At 44.6% G+C, this 10,998-nt stretch overlaps 1 protein-coding gene across 2 annotated transcripts in view; it reads right to left on the minus strand.

Moving 5' to 3' along the window:
* Positions 1 to 6,078, minus strand: part of UNC5C (unc-5 netrin receptor C) — a 405,303-nt gene extending 399,225 nt beyond the window's left edge. Inside the window, exon 1 of one of the 2 annotated variants that reach the window (XM_081595521.1) lies at positions 4,632 to 6,078. In XM_081595521.1, the coding sequence (XP_081451647.1) occupies positions 4,632 to 4,755 (124 nt within the window). In that variant the 5' untranslated portion in view covers positions 4,756 to 6,078. The remainder of the gene's footprint in view (positions 1 to 4,631) is intronic. The other variant, XM_081595532.1, reaches the window with a different exon arrangement.
* Between the last annotated feature and the right edge of the window lie 4,920 nt (positions 6,079 to 10,998).

Genomic DNA, 10,998 nt, shown 5'->3' on the forward strand with positions numbered 1-10,998 from the left:
CCAAAGAATACTGTTGCTCATACTTTTGATGTGTTAATTCATGCAGCCCTCATCTGACTTATAGTTACCTTACCCCCATGTTACATCTGAGGAGATTGAGGCACAGGGAAGCTAAATAACTCACCAGTGGCCACACAGCTAGGAGGTGGGGGCGGCAGTATTATGAGGCAGTCGAAACCACTAAACTAACAGGCAGAATGGGCACACACTACTAACAGCCTCTAACCTGTGCTTCCTCAAAGCCAGACCAATGATATATTAAACCTAACTAAGATCTAATAAGACAGTTGCAATGCAAACAGTTTTAAGACCAAACCACTTCCAACCAAACTCCTGCCCTTAAGTTCCTCTGTGCAGAAATTATGGAATCCCTGCTACCACTCCCACTGCAACCCTAGCTTGTCCTATGTTTACTACTAACACAGGATGCTTGAATCCAGGAAGTACTATACCTATGCCCACTGTTATATTTCAGAATGCAAATCATAATTCTATGGTTCTGTCTTCCTCGAAGGGTGAAACTGTCTTCTCAACTCCCTAACAAACAGCACACAGTATGGGACATAATAATTGTTCAGAACTTTACTTTTAATACCATATATTATGCAAACAGCTCATGGATTTCCAATTTGAGGTGACGTGAACAGGTTTGTTCCTAACTGCCACAAATGCAAAATTCAAACTAAGAAAGAAGACATAGGCTAAAATAGCGAGGCAAGAGTGCTGGCTCAAGCCCCATCCCCACATGCTTTCCCATTATCTTGAAGTGGCTGCCGCGTGTAGTTTTAATGTTTCTTCTGAGAGTGACTCCCTCTGCTGCTCCAGCAAAGTCATGACCTAAATCAGAAAAGTGCTAAACGCAGTTAGGGCACTGTGGCTATTTGCACTAATTGGAGAACCTAGCATACATTAGAGAACATTTACTTTTAAGTCTCAACAATAATTCTAAATATGCTAAAAGGGTTTGCCTAGGAGAGCTGGATGCCTCTTCCACGTCCTTAGTAGGGTTGCTTAACAAGGATCTAGTATGAATTCTGATTGGGACAGCCAGACTACAACAGGAGACGCTCTAGGGCCCTGTCTTGTTGAACATGGAATCCCCGGGATCCAGAACACAGAAGGCCAGGAAGTCAGTAAATGTTAACAATTTAATGCTTCCTCAGTCTTTGCAAGTACTTGAAAAATTTGCTCTCTGAAGCCTTTTAAGTATCCCCTAAGCTAGAAGATATGAAATTATTGTTCAAAACAAAGGTAAACTAGCTTACTTTTCCTTACTACAAATTCCAAATGTGAACTTAAGAATTTACTCTGCTCCTGAAACAGAAGAACTATATAGTACACATGTCATGAAAGTCAGTCTTCCATGCCAGTTGTCTATTTGTACCACATCAATATGCATAAATGCATGAAAGTAATTTTTACTCTTTTTCTTGGAAGAAGAATATTGTTTTAAAAACATTACAAATTATCTTACAACAATAGAGAATTATCCCAATATAATTAGAGTCTTCAGTAATGTTCTGTTCTGACTTTGGTGGTGTTAACACTCATAACACTAGTTGGTGCTAGATAAGCAGAATATCAATGCTGTGTAATCCAGGAATAAAATGCATTTCAAGAGGACACTAATTTTGAGGCAAACTGGACACACACACACACACACACACACACACACACACACACACACACATACACACAGCCTTTTCCTGGTGAAATCTTTCCTTCTTGAAAGTCAGAAATACCACAAACTCCCTGGAGCTAGGAGTTCCCAGCAATCTTGAATGAAACGATTAGAACATAGCCAGAAAGGAGAAAGTTGTTGCTTAAAGCCTAAAGACTGTCCCAAGGACCTGTTTAAAATGACTGCTGTCTTTTTTCAAACCACAGTTACAAAACGAGTACACTCACAAATAATATCCATTCTGCTTTTTTATCTTAAACATCTGCTATTTTCTTGGCTCTCTCTGAAGACACGTATTCCCTAAAACTTCCAATTTTCTAGCATCTTTCTAACAGAATAAAAACCTTATTCACATTGTAAAGTGCTTATATTAACTTTCTCATCTTAATTGCATACATACTTCCATTCATAAAAAATTGTTTATCCCCATCTTTAAGCCCTCAGCATAAGGAAATGATACCTTGAGGGAGCAACAGCATCTTTTATTTCCCTAGTGATCTAGTCCAAAGAGAGAGGAGAAAAAATAGAAAAAATTAGAAGGAAAGAAAGGTCTGACTTTCTTATCAAACCATTATAGAACTGTGATTCTGAGAAGACAGTGTATTTAATAGTAGTTCAACAGAAAACAGGCTGGGAGAATGGGTTAAAGTGATAGTGATGGTAGCAGAAAGTAGAGTTTGGTGCTTTCTACATTTTTGACACCTAACAGGAATATCTGGTATCCTGAAATACAGAGGAAACCAAAGATTAAAGGGGTGGAATAGTGTGTCTCTCAAAGGCAAGATTCAGTCTGTCCACCAGGAACTGAAAGAAAAAAATAAACGGAGAAAAACAGCAGTGAAATGCACAATTTAGAATACATTTAATTGTTCCATTTAAGATCAGAAGAGTTGGTTCAACCCTCAATCTTTGGTTTGCCTGGTCTATAAAATGAAAAAAAAAAAAAAAAAATGTAAGAGGCAAACGCTCAGTCTATCCTGGGCATCTTTTCTTTTAATCGCTTCTCCTCTCTTCTTTCAATATTAATCCACTTACAATCTTCTGTTTGATTATCTTTATTGATCTTTTTTCCTATCCAGTCTTTTTAATTTGGCTGTAGTAAGCTCTCGGCAGGGATCCTATATCACCCGTTTGGCATCTTTGGGGACTTTAACTTGTCCTTTTCCCAAACAGTTCTCTCACTGCCTGGTCCCCCTTCCTTCTCCACCTCCACCCCCAACCTACAGCTTAGTCCTTTGTGCGCCCAATAACAGCAGGCGAATTCCACAGGGAGTCACGAGGCTGATTCCACAACAATTCATCAGGTTGCTCACTTCAACTTGCAAACGTCCCCTCTAAGTACCCTCAGCTGCCGTCCTGAGAACTTCTTCCAATTTCAAGAAACCTACAATAAGTTTATGATTCTCAATGGGGATTCCTTTGTAAAATAGACAGACAGATGAGCTTTAGAAATATGAATAAGAAAACCAGGGCAAAACCTCGGGGATGGGAGGCATCTGGCTAGAAGGGAAGGATTTATGAGCGTGGCTACTTAGCTAGGCAGCAGGAAAATTTACTCCCCGAAGTAGCTATGGCTAATTCACAAAGCCTAGCTAATCACTTACCGCCCCACCCGGACCACACCAGCCTGCGCCGGGCGCCCGCCTCCACGTCCCACGCCCTCGCCCCCAGCTCCTCCGCAGATCTGCAAGAATGCTGTCGCTAACCTCCGGAGTGTCTGAGCATCTCCCGGGGAATTGAGGCTCTCGCCGCACCTCCTCTGCTTTCCAAATTTGGAAAGAGTGTAACCGAGATGATAGGATGCCTGGATTACCTCCGAACGCTGCGGAAGCTTCCTCCACCCCCACCCTCATCCCAGGGAAAAGCTGAGCTGCCAGCGCGGAGCCAGAGACCACCACAAAACTGGGCGGCAAGACCCAGGGTGGCGCTCGGCTTGGCCAGGAGGTGGAGGGGGGTCAGATAACCCGAGAGAGACCCCGGAGAGGGGAGTCTTAGCTTTCTCCTTTCAGTCTCTCTTCCACTCCGCTTGGAAGGGTTCGGAAGGCAGGGAATTGCCTCGATCACCTCAAACTCGGAGCGCAGGAAGAAAACGACGGTCAGCCTCTGTGCCTCCCCTCCGTACTTACCCACCCTTAACTCCTGGCTGAGCTCCTCTAGATCCCGGGTGTGCCCAGGGCCCCGGCCACTTATTTTTTAAAGCTCAGAAGCATTAAAATGTCAGTTATAAAGTGGCCGGTTACCCCCGGGGAGTTTCGGATTTAGTTTGAACGACCAGTCCGTTTCCTCAGAGCTGAGGGGTTTTAAGTTTCTCCGTCGCCGGTGAGTAGGGCGACCCGGAGAGGGTAAGAGAGAGGAGAGGCATGCACACCGCGGGCCTGCCGGGGGCTGGGACGCCGTCCCGGTGCCCCGCGAATCTCCACCGCGCCCAGGGCAGCCGCCGAGGGGCACCGGCGTCGGAGGGTCCCCAGCCGCAAGGGACACGTTATTTTAGCTGAGAGCCCTTGGGCGTCTGGCGTGTTCAGAGACTAGCTGAAGATCCCGCAAGCCCAGACGTGGCACAGCGCGAGGAGCCTCTGCGCATCACAGAGCATCCGCGGCAGGCCACCCCGCCGCCCGCACAGAGTCCCTCCAAACCTCGGTGTGCGCAATGTACAACGACGTGTGAGTGTCGGACAGAAAGTGCAAAAGACAGCCCAGGCTCCCACATGCCCAGACGCGTGTCCACACTCCGTGAGTCCCTGGCCCCGCCGTGCCCATCTCGGACGATAGATTAAAAATAATCATGACCAAAGCTTCCTGACTAGTTGGAAAAGTAGAATTTAAAGTGATTTCCAGTTGAGGGAAACGAGGCGAAGTAAGGAAGTCAGGAGAACCGGGGAGGAGGAGAGAAAGAAGGAGGGAAGCCCGAGAAGCGAAGGGAGGCGGCCGCGGAGCCGGCGGACCCCCTTACCTTGGGCGGCCGAGCCGGTGCCGCTGGCGCTGAGCAGGGCCAGGGCAGGTAGCACGAGCATCTGCAGCACGTATCCCAGTCCCAGTCCGCAGCGGGCCGCTGTCGCCCTCAGACCTTTCCTCATCGTCGACCGAGGTGTGCCGGGGGGAACCACACACACACAGGCACGCCAACAGCCGAGAGCCCCACTGGGCTGCCGCCGAGTCGGTGCACCGCGAAGCTGTCTGAAGAAATAATGATCACCGAGCGCCACACTCCACTTTCTCCTAGGGCAGGGGCCAAAAGAGGGTGGGGAGAAGACGCCGAGGAGGAGTTTGCAGGTCCCTCTTTCCCAGCGCCTTCCAAACCAGTGGCTTCGCTAGAGGCTGCTCTGCCCCCACTTGGGAAGTCCGCGGAGGCGCAAGGCGGCCACCTCGTCGCTCCCCTCGGCAGCAGGAGCAGCCACAGCTCCGCCGCGCGCCGAGCCTGGTCTGCTCCCTGGGTCCCCCCGCCTGTGCCGAACACACACAGGCACGCGGGGGGCGGGGGGGGGGCGGAGGGAGAGGAAGAAACAGCGAGAGGAGGGGGCAGCGGAGGGAGGGAGTTGCGCACAGTGAGGCGCTCGCGGCTCCAATCGCAAGGTTCTCCTGCAGGCGGAGAGACTTCCCGGCTGCCGCCGCTGCCGCTGCTGCTGGGTGGCCAGAGAGGGTTACCTCCTAGCGCGGAGCGCACAGGGGCGCGGAGGCGCTGGCCGCTGAGGCGAGGAGGGCCCAACCCAAGTCGGTTGAGGGGTAAGAGGCGGCGGGAGGGCGCCCGCTCGTGTTATGTAAGCGAGGAGTGGGGGCACAGCGCGCCCAGAGCCGGAGGTGGAGAGCGGCGGTGGGTTTATCTGCGGAAGCTGAGAGGGACCTGAGGAAAGCCGCGGCTTGGGAGAGTGGGAGCGCGCCTGCCTCCCGCGGTGCGCCAGACCTGGACTCCGACAGCGCAGCGGGCGCGCACCAGCCACTTGGCCGCGTCCAGTGGAGCCCGGCCTGCCGCCTGCCAGCTACACCGCGGGGCCGCCGCCGGAGCCCTACTCCCCGGGCTGGACTCGCCGTACCACCTCAGGTCTCGAAACTGAGTAAGCCGGGTTCGAGCCAGAACTGAAGTCCTGCGTGCCGGGGAAGAAGGCAGGAAGCTTTTGCAGTGCCCCAGTTCGCCGCAGTCTTGGGGTCGTCAACGCCAACGCCACTCAGGCTGCGTTATGCTCTGGGCTTCTCTGTAGTGGAACAGTAACTAAAAGCTCACGGAAAACTCCTTCAGCAGAGGTTTATTTTCGTGCGTCTTGGGGGCTGGCAAGGTTGAGTATGTAGAGTGGTGAGATGATACCGGAGAAACTCCCAGAAACAGTGCCCAAAAGAATTTGTATATACTCACTTAAAGTGATGGTGGAACCTGTGACATGTCTTCCATATTCCTAACGGTGTGTGTAAGGACTCAAACTGCAATGAATTTTTGTTATTATTTTTTTACTCAGGAAAGAACTGCCTGGGTAGCTAGGTTGTGGATCCCTATCGTATTGGTGAAAGGGAAGTATAAGAACGGGTGGATAAAATAAGGAAAGGCTGGATAAAAGGAGAGTGGATGGATTAAAAGTTCAGTACACATTGGCAAACTGACCTTCCAGGAAGAAGAAAACCACTTCCCAAGATTATTGCATTTCTAAACTAATACTAAATAATACATCGGGCAAATCTTAAGCTCTTGGTGACAAGGGGGCAATGTGAAAACACACACGCAAGCAGGAAGCTTGTGGTCTGATCTGGCTGTGGTCCTAACTCATTCTGTTATCCTGGACAGGTCGGGTAAACTGCATGACTCAGTTTCTTCATCTGTGAAATATTTCATTAGATGGTTTCAGAGTTAACCCCCATCTAAACCTCTAGCCCATAAGGCCTGTCTTGGATGAGTCTGGTAGATCTGAAAAGGTCATTCTTAGCAAAGACATGGACAAATTGGTCATTTCTTATTTCTGTGGAGGCACAGACTACCATACTAAAACCACTTCTTTACCCTCTTCAGCTTCCTCTTACTAAGATATTTTGGTAAGAAGATAAGAGGTGCCTGTGTCAGACTGCCTGGGTTTAATTTTTAGCATTTCTTATTACTAGACGGCAGATATTGAAACATAAAGACTAATGCCTTAGTTTCTTAATCTGCAAAATGGGTCTATTAGCAGTAACTATCTTCTAGGTTTTTGTGAGAGAGAAATGAGTTAAACATCTGTGAAGTGCCTGACACATAAAATTGTTAGCTGCTGTTCTTATCTTTGAGGAAAGATTCTCATCAGCTGCATGTTATCTAGACCAGTGCTGTTCAACAGAACATTCTGCAATGAGAAACGTGTTTATGTCTGTGCTTTTCAAAATGGTACTCCTTAGACACATGTGGCTACTGAGAACTTACAGGGTAACTAGTGGCAGTTTTTTTAATTGCCACACGACTAGGAACTACCATATTGGAAAGTTCAGATAGGCCACTCACAATCTGTATTTTGAGGATGTCATCAACAGAAAGGGTTATGATTATATTTATTATTTGTCTATAATTTTTCCAAGAAGAACTGCAGCTTAAATACTAAGAAGCCCCCATACATATTCATTGTATTAACAACATCTAAAATGTATTTATTCACTTGCAATTTTATTTTCTATTTTTTCTAACTATAATTTAACTCTTTGTAAGGTGGATACTTTGCCTTGTTCACCATTTCATCCCTCGCTCCTAACATAGAACCCAGTATATAGTCGATGCTCAATCGGTCTCGGTTGATTGATTGCCAAAAAGGCTCAAGAAGGGAGAATTCCCAAGTCTAGTTAGTTAAATAGAATTAATTTGTCACATAATTCTGTTTGGGTCACTGAAGTGCCCAGTGACAGACATTGCATAAAATTAATTCTTTGAAAGAACCTGTAAGAGGTAAGAAGGGGAAAGGTAGTTCAATACTGAAATTAAATCTACAGAGAGCAGAATTGTTTGAGAAATGGTACATAGAGGTGAGGTGAGAAAGAGAAGGAAGAGTTGGTGCATAGGAACAAGGACAGGAAAAGTACCAGTAAATCATCAGCTTTTCCAAGCAGGTGACTTTCCTATAATCTATAATTGCCAAAGGAACTTGCCTTGTATATCAACATCCTGCCTAGTTTTTTCTTCATGGAAAAGATAATGCAAGTGTTGCATATAGGCATCTGGGCTAGACTGCTAACTACTCATTTACTTAGATCTGGGCTCAGATGACACCACTTAGAGATTCCTTCTTTGACCAACTTACCTAAAATAGCACCTACCACATCACCCTTGATTTATTTACCTGTTTTGATTTTCCATATAATACTTATTTTATAAAACATACATGCCTATGTTTAAGTATACATAGATGTATATGTATTATATATGTGTGTCTGTTGGATACTCTCCAATAGAATATATGCTCCTCAAGGGGAAGAATTTTTTTCTTAACACTCTCACTGATCTACACCCCGTGCCTAGAAAACTGCCCAGTACATAATAGGTGGTCAATAAACACTTCTTGAATATTGAATGGATGAATGAGAGCTGATGGATCTTAAAACTATGTCCTTGATTAAAACTTTTATTTTTACCCCGAGACAAATTTTCAAATTATGAATAGGGTTTTCCAGCTGTTGAATAAAATCAAACTGGGGCAAATTCTCACAAAAATGAGTTTAAATGTGAGTTTTTCAGGATTGGAATACTACAGGTTTTTAAGGAACAGACATGAAATTCATCCCATTTTGAAAAATAAAAAGCGTCATTTAAATCCATGTACTAGGGCTTCCTTTTTCTTGGCTGCAGTGAGTGGAGAATTAACTCTGGGATAATAAATCCCAGTGACAGGTGCTAATGGGAATTAAGCATGCAAATCCCCCGCATATCCCTCCAGAAATCTACACCAAGAAAAGTATGCTATTTAGCATGTAGGCTGCTTAGTTATAATATTATTTACTATAAACTAGTATGGAGAAAGCTTCTAGCTTAAGGCTTATGACATAAAAAACAGTGAAAATGTATTTTAATTACAAAAATATTCTCTTTCATTTCACCTTATATGTTTGCATCTCTGTTTTTGTATTTTTATATGTTTTTTAAAAAATGAATCATATCAGAGATATTAATGGGAACACAGAAGAAGGAGGATTTTAGTGAGCATCAATAGGATAGTGACGAGGAAACTCACTGTGAGTTGGGAGTTCGTAGGCCTCAGGTAACACCACTGATAGATCCATTGAGGTGAGACAGGTGGTCCAGATTCAATTGGTTCAATGCCCCTCTCTGCCTCAGCCATCAAAGGGAACTGGACCTGCTGTAAGCCCATACACTCTGAGGGTTTATGCTTTATACTAATTGTATTAGACAAGACCTTTTAGGTTGCAAGTGATAGAAACCCAACTGAAACCACCTTAAGCAAAAAAGATAATTTATTGCTGAACATGACTTACAAGACATAGACGAAAATATCTACATTAGCAATGGCTAATGTTTGTCACACACTGTGTGTCAGTCACTATTCTAAGTTCTTTACATGTTCTATCTCATTTAATCTTCAAAATGAGGGTTCAGTTAAAGTACTGTTATTATCTCCATTTTATACAGGAGGAAACAGAGGAGTTAAGTAATTTTTCCAGGTCTGATTTCAGGGATCATGTTCTGCATTGAATAATTTAAATACCACCACTCACAGGACTTAGAATTTCCCTAGCATCCCCCAGTTCTGCTCTCCTCTGTTTTAGCTTCATTCAAAAGCCCACAGTGTCCATACTGGGAGGTGGCAGTCCCAGATTTACATTGTCTTTAACATTATCAATCTCAAAACAAAGAGCACTCTCATTCCCATCTAGCTGACAAACTCCCAGAGTCATGACCCTGGCCTATTTTGGGACACATACCCAAACCCGAGCTGATCATCATGGCCAAGTGACTAGAACATAGTTAATGGCAAAATCTAGATCATACGCCACTTTCTGGGACCTGGGAACTTGGAATGACAGTGGGGAGAAGGTGTTTCCCAAGAGGAAAATCAATGTACTGAGAAGGAATATTAATATGAAAGAATAGATGCCAAGAGAATGGATAGAGGGCAGACAAAATTACTCTGCCTATACTGTGGTGTGGAACGGGAGAATGAGTTCTTCTCCAGGCTTGAGTTTTGTGCCATGACACATCACTGTACCAAATGAAGAGCATTAATTAAAGGGGGCTGAAGAACAGCTCCTAGGAGATTGCTTTTTGCATTAATTGACTGGGAGAATTGAGTACTATTCAATTCAGTTCCATTCAGCTCAATGCAATCCAATTAAAGTTCAACTCAATTTAATTCAGAAAACTTTCACTCAGCCCCTGTTATATTGACACACCGTGATTCCAGGATCTCTAGTAAAAAATATTCATGAGTAATGATCCTTGTGCACCAAGGGTTTACAGTCTAACAGGTAATATAGATGAATAGCAAAAGGATTTCACAATAAATACCAAAATGTGGAAATATAAAGATATGAGAAAATCTTAACTGAAGGAATCTGAGAAGAAAATTAACCAGAGGGACAACTTAAGCACTTGTGTATCAGCACTGCTAATCTAAACACAAACGGTTTATTTATCTTAAACAGTAAGAAATCTGGGAGTGGGCCATTCAGGGTCACTTTGGACTAAAAGCTGCTTAGTTATGTCCTTTTCATGGCTTGCCTTCATGTTTCATAATATGTGATGTACATTCTCACAGTTTCTTGATGGGTTGTCCACCTCCAGCCATCAGGGTGCACTTTCCAGGCAGGAAGAAGAAGGAACAACAGGCCTTAGTGGATGCAGCCAGCATCGTTGCCTTCTAAATCACATTCCTGGAAGTTCTCAGCCCAAAAAGTCTTCCTTTTCTCAATGGCACTCCTAAACCAGTCATATGTAGTGGACAAAGAAAAGGGTGTTGTGAATATCGGCTGGATCATCTATGTTGGTCACAATTCTATTGAAGAGGAGGGATGAGAAGAAGGCACAGAGAAATACATGAAGACAGAAGATGACAGTGTATCTAGAGAATTACAAGTAGACGGAAAGGCAGTCTTCCGTCTTTAGTTGAGTAAAAGGGAGGAAGTGTTTTCTATCATACTGGGAAATAAAAGGATGGAATAGACTGCATTCTTCAGTCCCCACTAGAGAGTATTTATTGGAAATTTAGAAAGCAGGTAGTCCTGAGATAGCATCTTCTCCTCAAGGGCTTTATAGTTGAGGTACAGAGATAATATTTTAAAAAAGAAGAAACAAAGCAAAAAAAAAGGAACCATAACACAAGAGATTGAGAAGAGAGAAAAGAAAGAGAGAAATAAGATACTTTATG

Source organism: Giraffa tippelskirchi, chromosome 1 (assembly GCF_054371585.1).
Source record: "Giraffa tippelskirchi isolate mGirTip1 chromosome 1, T2T-mGirTip1v1.2.pri, whole genome shotgun sequence".
Taxonomy (NCBI): domain Eukaryota; kingdom Metazoa; phylum Chordata; class Mammalia; order Artiodactyla; family Giraffidae; genus Giraffa; species Giraffa tippelskirchi.